At 36.9% G+C, this 23,876-nt stretch overlaps 5 protein-coding genes across 5 annotated transcripts; 2 read left to right on the top strand and 3 right to left on the bottom strand.

Moving 5' to 3' along the window:
* The first annotated feature begins 1,217 nt into the window (after positions 1-1,217).
* Positions 1,218-3,697, top strand: EV154DRAFT_466028 (uncharacterized protein). The gene is made up of 10 exons (XM_051597714.1): positions 1,218-1,530; positions 1,597-1,653; positions 1,711-1,781; positions 1,857-2,054; positions 2,127-2,321; positions 2,388-2,556; positions 2,620-2,756; positions 2,818-2,934; positions 2,999-3,222; positions 3,276-3,697. The coding sequence occupies exons 1-10, from the start codon at positions 1,288-1,290 to the stop codon at positions 3,533-3,535; spliced, it is 1,671 nt and encodes a 556-aa protein (XP_051456542.1). The 5' UTR covers positions 1,218-1,287; the 3' UTR covers positions 3,536-3,697.
* A 389-nt stretch (positions 3,698-4,086) lies between these two features.
* EV154DRAFT_422503 (uncharacterized protein) lies at positions 4,087-4,542 on the top strand (the record flags this gene model as incomplete). The annotated part of the gene is made up of 1 exon (XM_051596086.1): positions 4,087-4,542. A coding segment is annotated over one exon (456 nt), but the record flags the coding sequence as incomplete, so codon positions are not given.
* A 3,788-nt stretch (positions 4,543-8,330) lies between these two features.
* Positions 8,331-10,516, bottom strand: EV154DRAFT_255930 (uncharacterized protein). Its single transcript, XM_051594629.1, has 10 exons — positions 10,434-10,516; positions 10,315-10,371; positions 10,187-10,257; positions 9,914-10,111; positions 9,647-9,841; positions 9,412-9,580; positions 9,212-9,348; positions 9,034-9,150; positions 8,746-8,969; positions 8,331-8,692 (listed from the first exon to the last, which is right to left on the bottom strand). Exons 2-10 carry the CDS (start codon positions 10,321-10,323, stop codon positions 8,433-8,435), a joined length of 1,380 nt encoding a protein of 459 aa, XP_051456540.1. The 5' UTR covers positions 10,324-10,371; positions 10,434-10,516; the 3' UTR covers positions 8,331-8,432.
* Positions 10,517-16,602: 6,086 nt separating this feature from the next.
* On the bottom strand, positions 16,603-17,270 carry EV154DRAFT_552458 (uncharacterized protein; the record flags this gene model as incomplete). The annotated part of the gene is made up of 2 exons (XM_051605058.1): positions 16,603-16,650; positions 16,710-17,270. Coding segments are annotated over 2 exons (609 nt in total), but the record flags the coding sequence as incomplete, so codon positions are not given.
* A 4,530-nt stretch (positions 17,271-21,800) lies between these two features.
* EV154DRAFT_564603 (uncharacterized protein) lies at positions 21,801-22,076 on the bottom strand (the record flags this gene model as incomplete). Its single annotated transcript, XM_051605848.1, has 2 exons — positions 21,801-21,908; positions 21,975-22,076. 2 exons carry the CDS (start codon positions 22,074-22,076, stop codon positions 21,801-21,803), a joined length of 210 nt encoding a protein of 69 aa, XP_051456538.1.
* Between the last annotated feature and the right edge of the window lie 1,800 nt (positions 22,077-23,876).

The following is a 23,876-nucleotide window of genomic DNA, read 5'->3' as shown; positions in this document are numbered from 1 at the left end:
AGCGCTAGCACGAATTTGGACAATTATTATCATATGACAATGATACTCGTGAGCACCAGACTTTTGGATGTCAACTTGATTTTATTATTTATTTAAGAAGAATATTTCTGAACAAATCTTGAACAATAAAATTATCGATATGACAAACGAATGTAAATTAATAATTATGCAGTGACAGATGAGAAGAGAATATAGTTTTGAAATGTAAAAGTGTAAAGAGTTTAAGACGGGTTTCTCCAAAAAGATGTAGTAATCGTATAATTTACAAAAGACGACAAACATCCGGGAAGATCAGATAGGAGCGTGGATTGGAAGTAGACATTGATACCTTGATCAGTTAAATGGTCTATGTTTCAGTGCTGGGTTGCTATTAAATGTCAAGTAGATTATAGGCTGGATATAAAGTGTGTATATATCAATACCATTGGTAAGAATACGAAGAATTTCCCTGTGGGTTCTAAAAAGCCACGACATTTTTCAAAATGATAACGCAGGTAGTTTTTTTATGGCGGTAGAAATCCTTTAGTTTATATCCGGTAAACATGAAGGTTGGGTTGCGACAATAGTTTGCTTGATAAAAATGCAGTTGCAAATGATATTAGAGTATGAGCATATAAGTGTATTGTGCTTCCATTTACCTATTTTCATAAATAATTTTATCATAATTACTGAAACAATATCATCCTGTCTACTACCTAAAGTACATGCAAAAGATGCTCTATCAACAAAGCATCTCCAATCATGTAGTAGGAATTTGTCGTCCCACTAGGATAGAGACCAAAGTAGTACTTGGGATGCTCCATGGCAGGCTAAAGAAGTGCCTCACAAAGTCCTATCAGCACTTGTAGCCCTTTTGTCATCTTGTAAGCGATCAAGCCAGGGTTTCAGTTGCATCTCGCATCCTGTCTACTACCTAAAGTACAAGCAAAAGATGCTCTATTAACAAAGCATCTCCAATCATGTAGTAGGAATTTGTCGTCCCACTAGGATAGAGACCAAAGCAGTACTTGGGGTGCTCCATGGCAGGCTAAAGAAGTACCTCACAAAGTCCTATCAGCACTTGTAGCCCTTTTGTCATCTTGTAAGCGATCAAGCCATTGTAAACGATGCGTAAAAGGTAATCAAACAAAACAAAACAAAAAAATAGTTTTGGATTTACGTATGACGCAATTTTTTTTGTGGGTCTATTCAAGAACACAATTGGTCGAGAGTTTCAATTTTTTTCAATTTTTTATGATCGAACTTTTGTAAAGTTGTCGAACCGTACCTCTGTTAATACCATATTTTATGTCTTGTCCACGAAAATATAAAGATACCATATTCGTCCTAAAATCAGACCTACATCGAAGAAAATTCTTTTCTGAGAATTCTGCTAAACACTGGAATTTTGAGGAGTACTCTCGCTACAACCAGGTAGAAGCAGATTCTTTAAATTATGAAACGCTGAAGATGTGGTTCCAAACTGATTTAGATTGGTTATCCATGCATAACTTACCCCGGAGCGTAAAGTCATACATATCAAAAATAAAAGTAAGTATAGGCTCGATATAACAAATGATACTCGATCAAACTAACGTGTGTAAAATTGGTCAACAGAAGGATGCACTTCCAAATAACAGTTGTTCTGGCCCATCAAGTAGAAGAATGATTTTCGTAAGTAATTGTGAAGGAACGTGGTTAAATTTTTGCTGATGCTAAATATATGCCTAGGAAAAAGCTACCACCCAATACTCGCAAATCGTGTCAAATACAGTTATCGACGAGGCAAGAGAGTTTTCAGCGTAAGTAATATTTAAATTATATTTTATGCGCGTATTACAATTTGCAGCTGCTGAATATGGTTATCATTAATATAGTCAGGTTTCCGACAGTCATGGCCGAAGTAAGGAGGAGGAAGGCTGTAATGTTCAGAGAGACACTGCTACTGATCACGAATCCTTTGTTGAGGAAGAACCCATTGAGCAAGAATTCGTTGTTGCGGAAGAGAATGAAGAAAGCCAGCCAGTCCAAGGAATTGTAGAAAATGCTCAACCAGAAATAAAGACGCGTAAAAGGTTTGCTCATTATATATGAAGTGGCGTTCTTCTTCATTTGGAAGCCTTTGCTAATTCTTTTTTCATTATTAGAAAGCTAATAAGTTTAAGAGACACGTTGGACGAGTTGGAAAATGAGATAGTTGGATACGAGAAGCAGTCAATAAACTCAGTCATCGAAGAAAAAATGGATATGAAGAAGGAGTTTCTAGAGTTGAAGAAAGAGACGCTGGACAGGTGCAGAAAGGGCCATGCAATTAATATTGAGTTAGACGTTTGTTCACTGATGTAAGTCTTTTTTCTTTTCTTTTTTTGTAAAACTGCTCAAAGTGTGCTCACGCTATATCCTTATAGGTCTTTATCAAACATTTTTGTGGTAACAAGGATAGCAGAACAGCCCGATTCAAAAACAGTCCACCTTAGTAATGAAGCAACAAAAGTCAGACAGGCTTTTTTTTTAGAAAATTTATCAGACATTAGGTTCAATGACGATACCTACAAAGCCTTGAAAGCCATCATTGATGTAAGTAGGATGTATGTACCTTAACTTTTATGTATAATGTATTAATATAACATCTCTTCTCAGAAATACTTGCCAGAAGAGTTCGAAGTGAGCGACGTTGAGTGGGAGAAAGTGGATTTGGATTGCAAAATAGAACTACTACAACTTGCAAAAAAAGCGAATATTTATGATAGAGCTGGTATTGAGGCCATTATTAACTTGTAAGCTTAATACGTTATACTGCATTTGTGATAATAACTAACACTGGTACTTGTTATGTAGTCTCACGTATTCTAGCAACCATAATATAAAACTTTCAAGTGAAAGCCACCTTGAGAGTAACTTTGTACATCCCATCGTATATCCAATTTTCAAGTCGTCTATTTCTGTTCCACATAGGTATGACAATGCTTTGTTATCCATATGCCATAGATTAAAAGCTCTGACTTTTGTTTTTGGATAGCTCGAATAAATCAATCTCAAAGCAAAAAGAATTAGATCCAAGTAGAAGACCAGACTACGTTTCTGATTGCCACTACAACCGAGAATTTGATTTTACATCAATGTTTGGAGAGCTTAAGCATTTAAATAGTTATGATCAACTAGACTTGTACCGTATTGCTTATTTCTGCCAGAAGACAATGCACGAAAATGGTTTAAAAATGTCAATAGGCTTTCAAACAAAGAGTAATAAGACTTTAGCATAAAAAGAGGTACACAATAACTAACTTCACTTCTAGGAGACAAAATGCGCTTTTTTGCTATGCAAGAACAATTCGGCATTGACTTTTTTATTGAGGTCGCAAATACTCATGTTCCTCTTAGAAGAAGCGATGTTAAAAATATGTTGTTGGATTTGAATGGGTATAGCCGATTATCCTATTTACAGAGAAATTATTGTATTTCAGATGAAAATTTAAAAGCAAGAAAAAAGCACCCTGTTGTAGACATGCACTTGTTTAAAACTCTTATTGCTCAAGACAAAAAGACAAAAAACTAAATCCCAGCTGGCTCCACCCCGTCTCCCAATGTGATATATACCCGCGCTTGGTACCTTTCCTTTTGGCAATCTTTAGTTAGTTCATTTATCCCTCCCCTTAAAATACAAAGGAGTTTATTTAGTTTTTTAATTTGTATAAAAATTATCCTTCGCATTGCTTGACTTCGTTTCGCCAACATTGGCATTTGTTTTTTATAAAAAAAGTTATTTACCTTTATAATACAACAATGGAAGACTTCCAAAATTACAAAAATTTAAATTGTCAGTCGTGCCTATGACAATCTTGGTTGGCTCGACTCCGATTAGACGTGGTTTATAGGCGCTTTTATTCTCAGTAATGATATATAAATAATTATTTTAATAAAAAATATAATCTATCTCTTTATACCTTTTTAAGCCGCGCAACGTGGAATAACAATGACAAGTGCCAATGAACTCACAGCAGGCCTGATACAAGAATCACTCGAGCCTAGCCAAAGACTCAAAGAAAGCGAAGAACGGCCGACAGAGATGCTCGCCCTTCACCTCCAAAAGAGATATACGATGAATAGGACCAAAATCCCAATTCTGAACTCAAGAACAAGCTCAAACGCTTTGCCAAAGACACAATCAGATATGAAGGTGGAAAGTGGACAAAATCAGGGGCGGTCAACAACATGTTTGCCCCCGAACTTGAAAAATTCACCGTGGATGCGACACAGACTGTGGCGGTCATCCACAAAGGCGCAGAAAGACTACGACCAGCATCAAGGGCAGCAGCTGAAATCTACAGCAATGACCAATGGCTTATTAATGAAGGAGAAAGTGAGAAAGACATACAACACATCCTGGAAAAAGTTAAACGTTTTACAATCTATGGCTTTGCCACCAGCAAGGAAATGGACGGAGACGCAAAAGAACTTACAACAAAAACACTTCGACACCAAGCCTCTATCCGATACCTTGAAGACACAGAGGAATACGACAAGGACTTGGTCTTCTCTCCCAGAAATGTAGAAAAAATCTAGCAAGCTAGATATGCAGATTCTTTTCTCAAGAGTGCAACAAATAAGTCTTTTGGAGGATATGTATTTAAGCCAAGAGGCCAACAAAGAGGTAATTACAAAAATGAAGCACACCGAGGAAGTTCTTTTTTTTTGGAAGAGGCAGGGGACGTGAAGGAAGACAATTGTTCACCCCCAATCAACAACTAGCCCAGTGCTACTACCCCAGTACTGAGAAATCCATTACCAAAAATCAATAATGCCATCGACACCAGAAAATTAGAAAAATCATCAAAAAACCACAAAACCAACAAATAAGTATGAAAACACAAAAACATCAAAACCAACATTACACCATCCCAAAAGATGGTATAGCACCGGGAGGTCGATTCCATCATTTCCCAGACAACTCATCAATGGCCGTTGTCGATTTAAGGGCAGGGTTACAAATTACAATTCCAGTCCAACCCAGTCCCATGGAAATTGAAACCAATCAAATTATCTCCCATCGATCAACAAGCAGTCGACAATGCAGTAGAAAAACTCAAGATAGCTCAAGTGATAAAAAGATCGCCCAGCCAAGGATCTAAGCTTCTTATCCCAATTCTTCACGATAAAGGAACCGAGCAAAATTCGACCAGTTCTAGATTGTCGTATGATCAACCAATATCTTCAATGCCAACATTTCAAGATGGAAGGAATACCTGCTTTTAGAGAAATTCTAGAGTATGGCGATTATATGGTAAAGGTAGATTTGAAGGATGCTTATGTTGTAGTGCAAATCAATCAAGAATATCAAAAATACCTCACATTTCTTCATCAAGAAACACTGAGGAAAAATGGAATTCGCTTAGTATATTACCTTGAAAATATTTGTTTGATTTCAAAGATGAAACAAGAATTGAAGGAAACAACTCAAATGGTATTATCACACTTAGCACAATTAGGTTTTGATATGCTGGGAGAAGAGCGATTTAGAACTGAAATGTGCTAAAATCGCACTTATAATAATAAAATAAAATAAATAAATCGTCGATCCCACATGATCGACTCATATACCAAATACAATATCATAAAAGAAAAGAACATCAAGGATAAAAACTGAGTTACTACTTTAGAACTCAGATTGCATAAGATTTCTTAGAACCATCGTCCTCTCAATTCTGACAGAACAATAAGACTAGATCATTGTTTACGAATCAATCCAATCATAAAGGCAATGACTGCTTAAATTTAAGGCACCATCGGACATGTATGATACCACCCAATGGTACCTTCACTAACTACTAGATAACCGTTTAAACCACAGATCCCAATAATTATAAATACCCTACCTTCTACCATAATGTACAAGGTCATTCAGTTTTAAAACTAATAATAAGAATAAAAACCTACAAGCACTATTAATTTTATTTACCTGTTTTTTATCTAATTTTTTCTGTGTTAAACAAAGTTTCTCCACACGAAACAAATATAAGATTTTCCAGGATTCACATTCAACACGAAGAACATGCAGATCACAGTTCCTCAGGCGAAGATGAACAAATTGATGTCAAGAATCAAACAATTGGAGAAAACCACGGAGAGCTGGAAGATGTACTCATGCCGTCGTATAACGGGATTATTGGGGAAGATGACCTCATTGATACCAGCAATAGAGGAAACGCTAATACACCTGCGTTACTTACAAAGAGATTTAGCGGTAAATCTAAAAGAACAACAATAACAAGGGGACAAACCATGCGGATTATCAACATAGGCAATGTAAGAATTGATATGGTGGAAGACCCAAGCAACAGCAAAGAACGGTCTACCACTTCAAAAACAAATCGACAAGTCAATTGAAACGGCAATAACAATACATATCGATGCCTCCGACTCAAGATGGGGAGTAGCATTGCCAGTAATGGAAACGTTAGTTTACTGGTCTCTGGAAGAAAACAACAATCAATCAATGTGAGATAACTGAAGACGATCCTGTTTGCACTTCAACTTCACAAAGAAAAGTTCAAAAATTGCACCATCCAAGTCTTTTCGGACAACACTACAGCAATCATATATGTGGCCAAGAACAGTGGAACAGCATCAGTAATTTTGCACGAACTAGCTTTGGAGATATAGGAGATTCGAGCGGAATACAACATTTAAATCAAGATACAACATATACCTGGATTAAAGAATATCACAGCAAATCGACTGAGAAGCATAACAAAACCAGTTTACGAATGAACATTACCCCGCAGATGGTTCAACAAAATTCAACAGAAATGGGGCAGGAGAAAAATAGACGCATTTACTTCGAGAATCAACACCAGATTACCAACATTCTGGAGCTTTCAAGCCGACTCCCAGAACGCAGGCGTAGATGCCTTCCAACTGACCTGGCCCAAGAAAGGTCTCTACCTTCACCCACCGTGGAAGTTAATCCCGTCAGTTTTGAGGTAATTCAAACAAGACGAGGTTAGAGAGGCGATTTTGGTAACACTAAATTGGATAGGACAATTCTGGTAGCCCATAGTGCTCAAGAACAGCAAAGAAAAGATGACAATGCCGATAAGCAAGACGCTTTGTTTGGCCGCCTGGCAATTATCCAACAACATCAAAGTAAAGACGGGTTAAATCAACAAACCCTAGATTATTTGAAAGGAGCTAATCGATCGGGTACTCAGCGACAATACGATTCACATTGGAAGAAATGGGTTATTTGGAACAGAGATAAACAACCACCGTCTGATCCTTTACAGTACAGCCCAAAAGGAGTCATTGAATTTTTGGTGGAATCCAACAATATGTCATACTCTACACTTAAAGGAATGAGGTCAGGTATAGCTTCAGTATACAAAGTGATCCACCCAACACTTCCACCTTTGGCATCTCACACAATGATATTACAACTTTTGAAGCAAAGAGAAGAAAAGATGACAAGCTCCCTAACATACACACAGAAGCATTCGATATTCAACTTCTAGTAAACCACGTAATAGCATAGGGAAAATCGGAAGAACTATAGCTTTTTTACCTTACAACGAGAAACAATCACCCGGGTCACCATTGCAAACATGTGGAGACCAAGATCAGACATAGGAAACTTGCAGTGGAGAGATGTCGAATTCGTTATGAAAGATAGTAATACAGAACCAATCGGAGTAACACTGAAAGTTAGACGACCAAAAGAAATCAAACCAAAAGCTCCAAATTTGGAGCCTTGCAAAACAAAACCAAGTGCCCGGTACATACTCGATGGATTTTCTGTCAAGCAACACTTGAAGGGCGAAAACATTCAACTCAAGACCATAAATTATTCTTGAAAGGTTTACATGAAGATTCAAAAACAGAATGGGAATCAGTAGCAACGGGAATTATAGCAAGTTGGCTGAAGAAAATAATGGATTCAGCAGGGATAGATACGGAGAAATACACAGTTCATTCTATTCGTGCAGCAGCAAGCACAAAGGCAGTAGATCTAGGGATGTCTTTCGAAGCAGTCAAGGACCATGCAAATTGGAGTCAAAACTCTTCAACTTTTGAAAATTACTACTATCGACCAAGAGATCAACATGTTCGTGGCAAAGAAAGTACACAGAAACTTTTTGGCGGCCGAACCACGTCTAATCGGAGTCGAGCCAACCAAGATTGTCATAGGCACGACTGACAATTTAAATTTTTGTAATTTTGGAAGTCTTCCATTGTTGTATTATAAAGGTAAATAACTTTTTTTATAAAAAACAAATGCCAATGTTGGCGAAACGAAGTCAAGCAATGCGAAGGATAATTTTTATACAAATTAAAAAACTAAATAAACTCCTTTGTATTTTAAGGGGAGGGATAAATGAACTAACTAAAGATTGCCAAAAGGAAAGGTACCAAGCGCGGGTATATATCACATTGGGAGACGGGGTGGAGCCAGCTGGGATTTAGTTTTTTGTCTTTTTGTCTTGAGCAATAAGAGTTTTAAACAAGTGCATGTCTACAACAGGGTGCTTTTTTCTTGCTTTTAAATTTTCATCTGAAATACAATAATTTCTCTGTAAATAAGATAATCGGCTATACCCATTCAAATCCAACAACATATTTTTAACATCGCTTCTTCTAAGAGGAACATGAGTATTTGCGACCTCAATAAAAAAGTCAATGCCGAATTGTTCTTGCATAGCAAAAAAGCGCATTTTGTCTCCTAGAAGTGAAGTTAGTTATTGTGTACCTCTTTTTATGCTAAAGTCTTATTACTCTTTGTTTGAAAGCCTATTGACATTTTTAAACCATTTTCGTGCATTGTCTTCTGGCAGAAATAAGCAATACGGTACAAGTCTAGTTGATCATAACTATTTAAATGCTTAAGCTCTCCAAACATTGATGTAAAATCAAATTCTCGGTTGTAGTGGCAATCAGAAACGTAGTCTGGTCTTCTACTTGGATCTAATTCTTTTTGCTTTGAGATTGATTTATTCGAGCTATCCAAAAACAAAAGTCAGAGCTTTTAATCTATGGCATATGGATAACAAAGCATTGTCATACCTATGTGGAACAGAAATAGACGACTTGAAAATTGGATATACGATGGGATGTACAAAGTTACTCTCAAGGTGGCTTTCACTTGAAAGTTTTATATTATGGTTGCTAGAATACGTGAGACTACATAACAAGTACCAGTGTTAGTTATTATCACAAATGCAGTATAACGTATTAAGCTTACAAGTTAATAATGGCCTCAATACCAGCTCTATCATAAATATTCGCTTTTTTTGCAAGTTGTAGTAGTTCTATTTTGCAATCCAAATCCACTTTCTCCCACTCAACGTCGCTCACTTCGAACTCTTCTGGCAAGTATTTCTGAGAAGAGATGTTATATTAATACATTATACATAAAAGTTAAGGTACATACATCCTACTTACATCAATGATGGCTTTCAAGGCTTTGTAGGTATCGTCATTGAACCTAATGTCTGATAAATTTTCTAAAAAAAAAGCCTGTCTGACTTTTGTTGCTTCATTACTAAGGTGGACTGTTTTTGAATCGGGCTGTTCTGCTATCCTTGTTACCACAAAAATGTTTGATAAAGACCTATAAGGATATAGCGTGAGCACACTTTGAGCAGTTTTACAAAAAAAGAAAAGAAAAAAGACTTACATCAGTGAACAAACGTCTAACTCAATATTAATTGCATGGCCCTTTCTGCACCTGTCCAGCGTCTCTTTCTTCAACTCTAGAAACTCCTTCTTCATATCCATTTTTTCTTCGATGACTGAGTTTATTGACTGCTTCTCGTATCCAACTATCTCATTTTCCAACTCGTCCAACGTGTCTCTTAAACTTATTAGCTTTCTAATAATGAAAAAAGAATTAGCAAAGGCTTCCAAATGAAGAAGAACGCCACTTCATATATAATGAGCAAACCTTTTACGCGTCTTTATTTCTGGTTGAGCATTTTCTACAATTCCTTGGACTGGCTGGCTTTCTTCATTCTCTTCCGCAACAACGAATTCTTGCTCAATGGGTTCTTCCTCAACAAAGGATTCGTGATCAGTAGCAGTGTCTCTCTGAACATTACAGCCTTCCTCCTCCTTACTTCGGCCATGACTGTCGGAAACCTGACTATATTAATGATAACCATATTCAGCAGCTGCAAATTGTAATACGCGCATAAAATATAATTTAAATATTACTTACGCTGAAAACTCTCTTGCCTCGTCGATAACTGTATTTGACACGATTTGCGAGTATTGGGTGGTAGCTTTTTCCTAGGCATATATTTAGCATCAGCAAAAATTTAACCACGTTCCTTCACAATTACTTACGAAAATCATTCTTCTACTTGATGGGCCAGAACAACTGTTATTTGGAAGTGCATCCTTCTGTTGACCAATTTTACACACGTTAGTTTGATCGAGTATCATTTGTTATATCGAGCCTATACTTACTTTTATTTTTGATATATATGACTTTACGCTCCGGGGTAAGTTATGCATGGATAACCAATCTAAATCAGTTTGGAACCACATCTTCAGCGTTTCATAATTTAAAGAATCTGCTTCTACCTGGTTGTAGCGAGAGTACTCCTCAAAATTCCAGTGTTTAGCAGAATTCTCAGAAAAGAATTTTCTTCGATGTAGGTCTGATTTTAGGACGAATATGGTATCTTTATATTTTCGTGGACAAGACATAAAATATGGTATTAACAGAGGTACGGTTCGACAACTTTACAAAAGTTCGATCATAAAAAATCAAAAAAAAAAAAAAAAAAAAAAAAAAATGGGGCTCCCCTTCGGGTCGCTGATCCCATTTTTTTACAGGCGTATCAGACTTTGTCCTCCGACCACATATTTTTTGACCTACGCTACGCTCCGGTAAAAATACGCGGTTCCCGGAGGACCCATCAGATGAGAACATTTTTATTCCATTAATATGATAACATTTTATTTAATTTACGTTAATAGCCATAACGGCTCGTGAAAACTGGTGAAAGAAATATATGTTCCAGAATCGACAATTTCTTTGTTTGTAAAAACATTATCGATAAATGTCTTTTGCTTAGTAGTGGAAGTGACGGTACTGGGAAGAGATGATTTTAAACCTTTTAGTTCTAATAAATTCAAAATCGCTGATTTTTTGGAAGATTCTTCAGTAAAATGCACGTTAAAGTCACCACCAATAACAATATAATCATATTCTTGATCTAAAACAAAATTCAATGATTCCAATAGTAACTGCTGACTTGTACGCGGAGAAGCATATATGCTGCAAAATAAGCTAGATTCAACATTAACAAATGATACACTCACAGATGAATTATTGTCTCCTATAAAAAGTTTAGATTGTGAGGCATAGTTGTTACCCAGTTTATCAGATATATAGCATCAAGAGCCCAGAGGTTTTCTAACAGTACCAAGGTAATTTGCTGAAGATACCATTTTAAACCCAGGAATATCAAAGCAATCATCACGAAGAGTCCAGGTTTCATTCAAAAGGATAATATCTGAAGAGATATAAACTGGATAGTTTACAATCTGATCAAAATGAGCCTGCAAACTTTGGACATTATGTGAAAGAATTTGAAAACTCTTTTTTTCCGTAAGTCTTGTAAATACTGATTTGAGAACAATAGTTTTTTGTCGTTGTATTTCCAAATACAAATCGGATGTGCTTTCTCCTTCTAAAGACTTCGGTGCTAAAAATTTGTTGTTCTTGCTTATGATTACAAGACCTGAGGCGGTGGTAGCTCTTGAACAAGCAACATAAATTAATGACCTACTCATTTTAGAACTCCCGTAGTTATAAACAACCACGTTTTTGTAGGTACCACCTTGCGACTTATGAATAGTAAGAGCTTCGGCAGGTACTATAGGAAATTACTTTCGGTTGATGGTAATACCCAGAGAAGCAACTTTAGTTATGGCCAAAGATACTGGTTCAATCATGGTCCATTTATCGTCTATAATATTATTGGTTTCACGCAATAATGCTTGTTTTTTTCGAAGGCCTAATCCACTTCGTTCATCGTCAAACTTGATCCAAAGCCGTAATGGCTTTTTATTGACAGCTGCACTGGATGAACTTGCGCTTGTATTCTTTAATCTCCCGTAATCAATTTTCTTTAAATAACCAGTTGTTCCATTAACAATGCCATCTGCCGTGCTTATGTTGGTCATTACCATGTATCTGGCACTGATTTTTAGCTTCAGCTGCTTAAGTAAGCTGAGATTTTTTTAGGAGTGTGTAGAATTATCATCACGCACTAATTCGAGAGCGAACTTTTTCTCGCTGGCTGTAGTCTTCTCACCAGTGGCACGATCAAAGCCAACGGATATGGCACCTTCGGTATCTATATTATCAAGAATTGCATTGTTCATACTTCTTACATCTGCATTTCGATGAAATAAACAAATGAGTCTTTCTTCTGAGAGCGGATCAACATTTACACGTAAATGAGGATATATATTTTCTCCGCATGATAGCAAGTTCATTTCTTCAACTGTCATAGGCAAAACCCTGCTCTGAAACAGATTTATGTCTTGAGGTGTCATTTTTCCAACAGCCATGTTATTCAATGCAATGGCAAATTGTGAATCATCTCTTTGTCTCATAATCTGCTCTAATCTATGTACCTTAAATAAATCGTCCCATATGTTGATTCCAAATAGAGCAAGAGCGGCATTTTTTGATATACTAATGGTGTATAATTGGCAGCCACTGGAGATAGTTGGAAGAAATCACCAAGAACAATTACAGATATTCCACCGAAAGGTAACGTAGCATCGAAAATAGTTCTTAACCTCTGATCAATCCAGCCAAAAATTTTAACTCCAACCATACTGATTTCATCAATTATAAGTACTCGTACGTCTTTTAAACCGACTGACATAGAATGACTTACGCTGGCAGATAGGGCACCTAAAGCTGCATTGTCATTTTGGGATACAGGTAACTGGAATGCTTTGTGCAACGTCTGTCCTTGAATATTGAAAGCTGCTTTTCCTGTGGGTGCTGTAAGTAGAACTGGGGGTGTATTCATTTCCAAATCTCTATCGCTATCAAATTCAAGATGTAAGGCTTCATATAGCGCCTTTATAAGCATGCTTTTGCCGAACCCCCCACCGCCTGTAACAAAATGGTAGAAAGGTGCAAAAGTTTTGATAGATTCATTAGCCGTACTGAACATTCTAATTGTCACTCTGTCACGGTTATATCGTACATGATCAATAACATGCATCAAATACTCGCGCTGCTTTACATTCAGTTTTGAAAGAAGAGCATGGAATTGCTCCTTCCCTAGTCTGTCAGCTAATGTTATTTTTTCAAGATACGTTTTGTTGCCATTGTTGGATCTGGATGTACTTTCGTTGAGATCATCAAATAAATCGTTACTTCGGTGATAATCACCCTCACTTGAATCATCAACATCCAACGTGTACCTTTTAAAATCATTGTTTGCGTCGCATGATTCGCTACTAGTTAGGTTTGAACTATCCATGTCTTCAGATTCATTTTCGTTCACTTCCATCTCACCATTTAGCTGCTCCATATATCCATCCAAAGTTTCATCATCAATCATACAAAACTCTTTTTTGTTAAATACAATGTTATTTTGATTTTCTTGAAACTTTTTTTCGGTGTCCACGTCTAACAACTCCATAGCCTCGTCTCTCCAAGGATAAAATAGCATTAGGAGAGTTCTGAAATAATATGAACGTTCTTTTTCGATATTGAATTTGTAGTATCTGATTACTTTTGACTTGGATCTGCGACGAATAAATCCAGAGTCTTTTTTTAATTCGAAAACCTCACCGGGAGATCCACCGCACAGAAAAAGTACATCTTCAGCAGTATCCGCTTGCAATGTTTCTTCATTCTCACTTTCAGCTTCGTCTTCATTTTCTTCATCATCCCTTTTCCTAGGTTTTTTGTTTTTACTTGGATGCTGCTTTTTACTAACGTCGTAATAAGAAGCAAATTGGGCTAATGTAATATTTTCTAAGCTATCAGGACGATTGACATAATGTTCTATGACACCTGGAATAAAGCAATCCGTAGAATCAGGACTAATTTAAGGAGGTCTACTTGACTTTTCAAAATATGAGTTCTATTTTCAGGTCTGGATATTGGAACAAATATGGTGACAGTGCTTGATTCAACCATTCGAATTCCAATGATATTGTAAGCCGTCCTCCTGAGCAGATATTTCGCTAGCATTGTAATACGTCGTCACCAAAGATTTAAGCAAATAAAGGCCTTAGATTTGGGGTCATCTTTATGTTTTGCATAGACACCCTCCATACCTTTGCTCATTCCTTTGTCGGTCTTATTGATATAGTCAAGAACATAAGCGCAGCAAGCATACGGATCAAGAATGAATTGTATATCCATATTTGCTTTAAATAAACTTAATATCTTTCTACTATAATTATTAATCATAACCTCGTTTGGCTCGCGTTTGATGTAAATCTTGTTAGTCTAAAGTCCTGATCTCAATGCAAAAAAATATTCAGCGGGACAAGGAACATTAACAAGTTCCAAAAAAGTTTCGAATGAAATCTCAGAATCTGACAGCATCGTCGAATTTTCATCAAGATAGTCCTTAATTCCCTTATGCATCTTTTTGTACTCTGAAATTTCTTCTGGTGTATAATCACTATGATCCAAAGGTAGCATGGTTTTTGTATAAGGCATTGGCATAAATGGTATGTTGAAACGACAAACAATATCATTTCCTCCTCTCTTTCTTCTACAGGTACTGGTATGCTTATGAGTCTGTCGCGTCTTCAGCAAACTTTTCCATGTGTCCACGTTTGATCTGCTCGCATCATTGGTATGCGGGCTACCATCCCATTTCTTACTACAAGTAATAATTTTGTCGACAAAATCACAAATTAACTTTTTAACTGCTCGGGCTTCGTCTACGGTATCGCATTCTTTGTCCTCGTAAATGGGTGCATCCTTCAGCCAAATCAACATGTGAACATGTGGGGATCCTTCGTAATCATAAATAATTAGTTTAATTAATTTGATGAATATTTTTTTTTGTATGTATTCTTACCTCTATGCAGAAACTCAATTCTAAAGTAGTATTCACTGATTTTATATTCACAAAATGGACCGTCTTCAGCTACCCAGGTCTTTTTCAATTCTCTAAACCTGTGATCAAAATAACGAGCTGTTGTTATCGGATCGCTTTGAATGAGTCTAGCTTTTTCATCATAACTTAACGTTTCAGCTTCTTCCTCGCTCATAATATCGTTATCCACAATCTTTTTTAAAATACAGAGTAATTCGGTCCATTTTGTCTCTGCAGCAGAAACAGTGATAAACAAAGATGGGATACCATATTGCCTTACCATCGCCATGGAATTTTTTTTCTGATTTTTCCAGTACTCCGAGGACGATCTAACACCAGCAAAGGTTTTAAAAGCTTGATCCTTGCTCAATAGCCCAGTTACATAATTATTATTTGAAACATCTTTGGCAGTAAAAGGTTGATTTTCACTCGACGTATTTTTTCTTTTTCTAAGGATAGTATTAACGTTAGAGCACATTTTTAATAACTGAGATTTTCTATCCATATAAAGGAGATAATCCAAGCGTTCAACAGCCCTTCTGTCAAATCTCCGTGCCATTGATTTTGTCATCGAATTGTATGATACTGTTTCAATGCATTCTAGTCTTTTTCCATAAAATATCTTAATAAAAGATAGGAAATCGCTATCTTTATCTTTCAACAAAGACAATGGGGTTCTACCTTCGCCAGGAGCAAGTCTGATAGAAATGTTGTTGTCATTATTGTCTATAATTAGAGTATCTGTAGCATCAATATTTAAGGGCTCGTCCACATCGTCTTCTTCCCATTCATCATCAAAGGTTTCATCATAGTCTAACTCATCTTCTTCTTCTTCAGCTTCATTGATTTCTTCATCGATCCCCATATTATTGCTGTTATCAGATTCTTGATTTAAGTTTCTTTCATTCCACACATTTCTATCGCTCAAAGACACATCATACTCTTGATAAAGAGTAGTAGAAGCGAGATATTCAGCCGCAACCCAAACTTTGGATGGACTTACATTTCCTTTGATATAATCCTTTTCAAAGCATAATTTTCTTGCTAAGCGTACATGCACGGTCTCAGTATCGTTGTAATTTCTGGGTAAACAACTGACTGTTGTATCGACATTTACTGGTACATTAACAATGCCACCTTTGCTCTTATACTGTCCACTAACACCTTTATGAGTCCATAATTGTTGAAATGTATGTCTTGGTGCCACCAGCCTTTCTTCCAACCGTGTCAACTCTGAAATACATGTAACCTTTTCCGGGAAATGTAGACCATTTTTTAAAGCAATTTTCGGTACCTTATTCTGCCTAATTGATACCTTACAATTTGCACAAAAATAGTGTTTGTCGCTACCGGTTTTCGTAACTGTTAAATTTTTATAATTTTCAAAATCATTACATTCAATCGTCCAAAAGGCCACCTCAACAACATCTGCGTCGCATTTCCATTTCTGTAACATAACTTCTTTACCAACCAAGGAAACGTTTTTGATAAAAAACAATCCACCACAGCAAATGCATAAAACAGTAGGTCCCTCCCTTATACTTTTTTCGAATGTTCTTCTGGTGCTTTCCCAAGAAGGAATCTAGTCATAAATCAAATGCATAAGTATTTAAGGGTCATAGTTACAAGACAAATTTATACCTCTTCAGGAATACTATTAGTCCTGTTTTGACGGTATGATCGTTGATATTCCCTTTGGTACGCTCTAGACTCTTCAGATTGTTGATACGCCCTTCTCTTATCCTGTCGGCTGATTGGAACAATTCTTGTGAAGTTAGGATTACTTGCGGGTGTAGTTCCGTTACCTTCGTCTTCGTCATTCGAAGTTTGCTCTTCCTGTTCTTCTGAAATGCGTGTTGCGTATCGTCGTTTCTTCGCATTCCTTTCAGCGATGACCTCAAAAACATCTTTTGGGCCTGATAATTTAAGTCGTAAGAAATTTTTGGGCTGTTGATCTGAAGTGACATTTGTTTCATTATTAGATTGGCTGTTAACTTCAGGATCTGTTGTTGCTAAACTTTCCCCGGTATTTATGTTTGATGATGACTCCCCGATCTTGTTTGGGTTTGTCTGAATTTTCAATCGTAAGTAAATCTTTTGACCAGGGTTGCTTGGTTCCATCTGATTTTTCAAATCAGTCGAATGAGCTTCCCTGTCTCTCTTTTTTCCCTTATTCTTTTTCTTTTTATGTTCTTTAGGCATTTTCAAAACTTGATTTCTTGATTTAAGTTAAAGATGTATGCTTTATTTGAAAAAAGAGTTTGATACTTTCATGTCCCAATATAGTAATTTTTGGCTTTTTTTTTCATCCCAATACTTAGGCCCCTCACAAGCACACAAAAAAAATTTTTAATGGTCCAAATATAGGACTTTTTTTTTCTTCTCCGTTTTTTTTTTTTTTTTGGTGAAATGTTACATCAGATTCCATTTTGAATGATTAAAAAATTAATGTTACAAAAAGAGATAATTATAAAAAAGGTCGAAAAATTTTCAGTGCAAAAAAAAAGGAATTATCCAAATAAAGGATTAAAATCTGACAGTACCAAAAACCCTTCTATTATTTGAAAAAAAACCCAAAACGGACTACTGAATTCACGATAATGTTTTTTTTTCTAAAATAAATTTTTATTTGCAACCCCTTCACGTTTTTTCTCTCTCTCTATCCTTTTTATCATCCAATTTTAAAAAAAATGAGTTTCCAAAATTACACCAGCGAAAACTTTGTCAACGGTTTTAACGGCAACACCCAAAGGGGTCGACCCAGAGCCAACAGACCAGCACCTGCCAGACCTGATGTACCTGTCACATCAAATGCTGCCCCGGTACCTACTACCCCTGCTACCCCTACCACTGCTTCTACAGCTCCTACTCCTCCCAATCCTCCTACTAACCCCACTCCTCCTACTAACCCCACTGCTCCCACCGATGCAAACTTACCTGCTTCTTCTGAAGCACCTGTTTCTTCTGGAGCAGCTCCAGCAACTCCTTCTGAGTCTGCTTCTTCTGATGGCGCAACACGTCAATCATCTACTGGCAGAAACTGGGACGCACCTAGCACGTACGTTTTGATTGAGTTGTTTAGAGACTATGCCATGCAAATAACCAACACCTCGTCTACTGAGGAAAAGGACCGACTTGACGCTGCAGTTTTGAGAAACTTTAACGATCATGAAGCTGTCACTGTTACCAGGAGTCTTAGCTCGATGAAGAACAAGTGGAATGATATGATTGCATCCTACAGAGAAAAACGAGATGCAGCTAGAAGTACTGGTAGTGCTCCTCTTCCGCACTGGGAGTTTTATGATGCCATGGAAGATGCAACGACCCGTATAGCAACGGTCAACCCACACGTGCTATATAGTTCACTATCGGGTGAAACTGTTGATAATCGTGAGCAACACACCTCTGGTAGACGTAGACGATTCACAGTAGAAGATGATGATGATGTGGAGGAGCCTGTGACTAGACGACCTCGAAACGTTGATGTGTCTGTCTGGTTTATGGCAAACCGTATGGAAGAAATTGACGAAAGAAATCGTCAAGAGAGAGCTGATGATCGTCGGTTTCATCGAGAGCAAATCGAGTTGAATAACCGTCTAAGACGTGAAAATTCGGAGATGTTGAGAGAAGCTACTTCGGCTATGACTAGAATGGCCGAATTGTTTGCTTTATCTCTTGCAAATAATAACCCCCCTCCTACCTCTTCCCCTTCCACCACCAATACTAGCGACAACAACAACAACCCTTCCCCTCCTTCCTCTAATGATAATAACATTTAATTTTTTTTTTATATAAATAAAGTTTTTTTTATACTTCCCTTGTTCTGTTTCTGTAGTTTGTTCTGGTACGGATCAAGCTAGTAAGGGATTCGGTTCGTCTATCATTTCCATTTATATCCGAATTTCCCTCTTCTGTACCAACAGCACCACGGATATTTTCCAGAACAACATCTGTAAAGCCAGGATCACGAAGATCAATACACATATTGTGCAAGATGCAGGCTGAAGTAATAACCTCATTGATTGACAGCTGATCTAAGAGGTAGATATATCGACCAGTAAATCTCCAACGAGCCACCAGTACACCAAACGCTCTTTCAATAGCCATTCTTGTGGCCGAATGTATATGGTTGAATGTACGTTTATTGCTGTCAACCAAACATTGACTTTCCGGGAAGGGTGTAATTAAATTGGGACCCAAAGGATATGCAGAGTCACCAACCAAAAACGTACGACCAGGGAAGTAGGTCTCAGGGTTCGCAAGAATGGTTCTAAAGAGATCACTCGAGGTGAATGCGGCTGCATCATGTGTTCTTCCTGATAGATTAATACATATTAGCATATTTGTATTTTTTAGGTTTTTGGCTTTGGTTACAATACCTGAATCACCTACTCTGATGTACGTAAATCGCAACTCAGAGTCACAAACTGCAGTCAGTTTGACAGAGTAATCATTCTTACGATCTCTGAACATCCCACCAGCTTCACCAGAAGGCTTGTGAATTTTGAAATTCTTGCCATCCACAGCACCAATAACGTGGCTCAACCTGCGACCATCGTTACTACCAAACCCGAGAGCTACTTCATCTGCTTCCTCTGGGTCAGTTGGCCAAGCAACTAAGTGACCCAGTCTTCCTTTGATTGCTTTGACTGTTCGTTTGGTGAAGTTGTTATAACTACCGCAAGAAACACCCAAATGCATATACGCTTGACGATATCCGATATGACTATTGGCCAAACGAAATAAAGCCGTTGCGATCTGAATGTAGATCGGGATGGTGTTAGGTGCGACAAGGTTGAACGCCTCGTGCAAGGACAGCTCGTTCACCAAATGCTCGAATGCACGCTTACTCATGCGGTATGTTGCCCGGTAACTGTTGACTTGATTCTCGTCATCGTCGTTCAGAAAAGGGTGTTCCAATTTCCAAAAGTGGTATCGACGAGACTCTCTACGACCATCGGCACCAACAACCGTTCGGGTTCTCTCGACATATTCACCCCCGAAAAAAATGGGTAAACTGGTGATGGCAACACCGAATTGACTCTGGAAGTCACTAGCAATATAACCATATTGAAGGCGTTCGGCAATCAAGAGTTCACTAATCGAGTGAAGACTGTTGGCATCTTCTTCCAAACGACGTGAATTTTCTAAAAGTTCCATAATATGAAGATGTAATTGAGACATGACAGTTGCAATTTGAAGAGGGTTCATTTTTGTTAACTTAAAAAATAAAATAAATTATGGAAAGGGGGCAAAAGAAAAAATAAAAAAATAAAAAATGAAATCCAGTCCAGACATTTTAGCAATTCGAGAAAACATCAATTTTAATCATCCATAACAAGCCATTTAAAAAGCATCGTCACGAATTTCTGAGAAAATACATCTTTTTGGAATCTGAGGTAACCTTTCACCAAAAAAAAAAAAAAACGGAGAAGAAAAAAAAAGTCCTATATTTGGACCATTAAAAATTTTTTTTGTGTGCTTGTGAGGGGCCTTAGGCTTTTACACTACGTATTACATACTCCGTCTAATACGCCAAAAATGGTATAAGCATCCAAATCAAATTTCTTGTCGCTAATTCGCCACGACCACGTTGTCCTGAGCAAGATCATTGCAGATCTAAAGGCAATGATGTGGGAACGTAGTAGGCCTGTCTTCACGCGAAAATTGACAGCGTTTATCACCGAAAACTTTGTTTATCCTGCCTTTTTGCAGTATTTCAAAAGCCGGTGTGCTAAAACCACATAATAATGCTACTGTCTACAAAAGGAAAGATGTTTCACGGATAAAAGATCGGGAATAAGTAACCCGGCATCATGGAAATTTCTTCATTACAAGACAACTCTAGGCTCGGAACAATGAGAGATCAGAGAATTTAAGGAACAATAATAAATCAAGAACGGCTATCCTACGATCTTCAATAAACCAAATAAATGGTCATCATATAAAACTACGATAGATTAGAGCTGTCAAAATACAAGCCACAATATCTTCAATCTTCTATAAATATCAGGGCAAACCTGCCCGTCTACTTAGCTCTTAAGCAATTTTGATAGAAATAAATCGACAAGACTTATAATTGTATTAGCTTTGTTTTTTTATCTATTTTTTTCTTTAAAACTATTCTCTCTTAAAGTGTATTTTTTACTACAGCCGGTACCTGGAAAAAGATGCGTTTATGCGATGGTCCGCCGCATACCAACCAGCCATGTACATCAATATGAAGACAAACAATTATATAGGAAATTGGCATAAGCAGTTGAAGACAACATATTTTGGTAGGAAAAGAAAACGTAGTGTTGATCTATTGGTGTTTGTTTTAGTGAAGAGTGTTCTGCCTGAGTTCAACGATAACATCAGTCGTATCTTTTTGACAGTTGGAAGAATAGGTCCAGAAGAAAGATGATATGACAGAAGAGAGATGCAGGCAGAGAACATCAGTGCTAGTGCCCTTGAACAAATGATCGAACCCAACATTATTTCTTAAGAGCCCCAAGACGTTGGCCAAAGGACCCATTGATTGATCGATTAAGAAAAAAAAGGCAACAGGAAAACCAGTGCGGGTCAAGGAATGGCGTGTGACAATCGTATTCAGGATTTTATTGGAAAAAATTGGTAGTGCTGTGGGTAGCATCAAAACATACACTACGAGCTTGCAATAACCATTGATTTACTACATGGCAAACAGACGACCTTTAGAAAGGCTGGGCATTTGATCTTCTTGCTTCTCTTCTACAAACCGGATGCCGGGACGGAAGTACCAACTCGGACAACACCACCATGTTCACTTTCGGAGCCTGAACGATGGCATACATAGTATTCTCTGAAGACATAGGTTGGCTATCTTTGTATAACATTTAAGTATTCAGTAGGGACATCTTGATGTTTGTTGAAATTCCATTTTACATCATGTTTCGAAACAGATTCTTGAATTTCAGTTTTGTAGGTCTCAATAAGAGATGTTAAAGTAACAGGAATAGGATAATAAGGTTGAATGCTCATTGACATTTTATTCAAATAATAGGAAAGGTAAGTTGAAAAAGGAGAAATCAGTTAAACCTGGAGGATACAGGATAAATTCTTTTATTGAGCAATTAATAATATAACTTTCAAACATCCATTATGTTAATCAAAACTTTGCTTTTAAAAGTCCATAAGACCAAAGGCTTATACACCTAGGCTAAAAAAACTTACTTTAACAGAGTAAATGCGGACGAATGGGCGAATAGTCGTCTGGGGGTAAGCATTCGTTCAAATCTGAGCGGATAGTCGTCCGTGAGCGAGTATCCGTTCATTTCGGGTAAATAAACAATGGTACACAAAAAATAAAATTACTTCATTTACTCAAAAAGGGTAAATATTCGTCCAGGGGTAACTGTTCGTTCATTTTGAGTAAAATATAAACGTTGCACAAAAATTTAAGCTTTTTTATTCGTTCCATTTACCTGCAGCAGACGAGCATTCGTCTATGGGTGGATACTTACCCAGATTTTGTGAATAAAAATTGAGATCCACTTAAAATTACTCATTTATTCCATTTACCTGAAGCAGACGAGTATCTGTCTTAGTGTCCTGTTGTCAAGAAGCCGCGTATAAAAAAAATTATCTGCCTCCAGTCATCCCTACGTCGTAACACCAACCTCTAAAAAGTACATATAAACGGAGTCTTTTTTTTTCCTTTTCTTTTTCATTTTCCTTTTTCCTTTTTTCTTTTTTCTTTTTTCTTTTTTCTTTTTTCTTTTTTCTTTTTTCTTTTTTCTTTTTTAATATCTATTTTCTATCTTTTTACCTCAATAAATCAGTTTTGTTTAAAAAAAAATTACTTTTATTCGTTCTTGTTTCTCGTAACCATGTAACTGAATAAACCTCTGGGCTTACTTCTTTTCCAATTACACTCTGGTGAACTCACCATTCCATCTCTGCAGTCCCTCCCCTTACTTATCTCTCTTTTAAATCAGCATAGACAGGTGTATAAAGGCCGTGCTTGCAGTGTACTACGCCAGTGCTATAAGTAAGTGTTTTTTGTTTATGGCTTTTCCTTTCTCTAATTGTCTCTTCAGACTTACGCTTCTTGCTTTTACCGTTGTAGCGGCAACTCTGTTTAGAAAAGGAATTAGTACGTATCAATTTTGAGTCTTCTTATCATAAACTAACCTAATATTCATTTAGAAAACTTTGGTTATCCCCCTTGTTTTTAGATTATACGTTGCTTTCTATACAGAATAATCAATGCCTTCATGTTATGCCATGTACCGTTTACTTTTTAGCTCATTTAAGTAGTAATCCTTCTACATAGCAATTTTTCCTCAAGTATTAAAATATAAATTAATCTTACTTTCATTCTTATAAATAAAATATATAATAAACTTTTAAAACTGCAAACCAATTTTTTCAAACGAATGAATGTATCAAATGATTTAATTTGTATAAACGAAAGTTTTTTTATTTGGCTGAAGGCTGAAAGGGAGAGCTAATTTTAAAATATACACCCCCTAAATTATGCATTTGATCCGGTTTTTTCAGGGCATTTTTTAAAAAAAATGACCTTTAGTGTTTTAACAAAAAATTTGTGGTGTCTCACTTTTTTGGTACAGAAAACGTCGGACATCGAATAATAAAAAAAACTTCAGAAGGGGGTTTACAGTGTAAACCCCTTTTATTGTTTTTTCTTTTTTGGCGTCTCACTTTTTTTGACCATTTTATTCCGGAGTTTTAACCTGTCGATATTAGTAGCACTCTTTCCCTTTTTTTTTGATAAAAAAATTAACATGGGTAGACCTAGATTAACAGATGCCGAAAGAGAAGAAC

The sequence above is a fragment of the Mucor mucedo genome (assembly GCF_025094135.1).
Source record: "Mucor mucedo strain NRRL 3635 chromosome Unknown EV154scaffold_59, whole genome shotgun sequence".
Taxonomy (NCBI): domain Eukaryota; kingdom Fungi; phylum Mucoromycota; class Mucoromycetes; order Mucorales; family Mucoraceae; genus Mucor; species Mucor mucedo.
The sequence above is the reverse complement of the archived record's forward strand: the minus strand, read 5'-3'. Positions and strand labels throughout refer to the sequence as shown.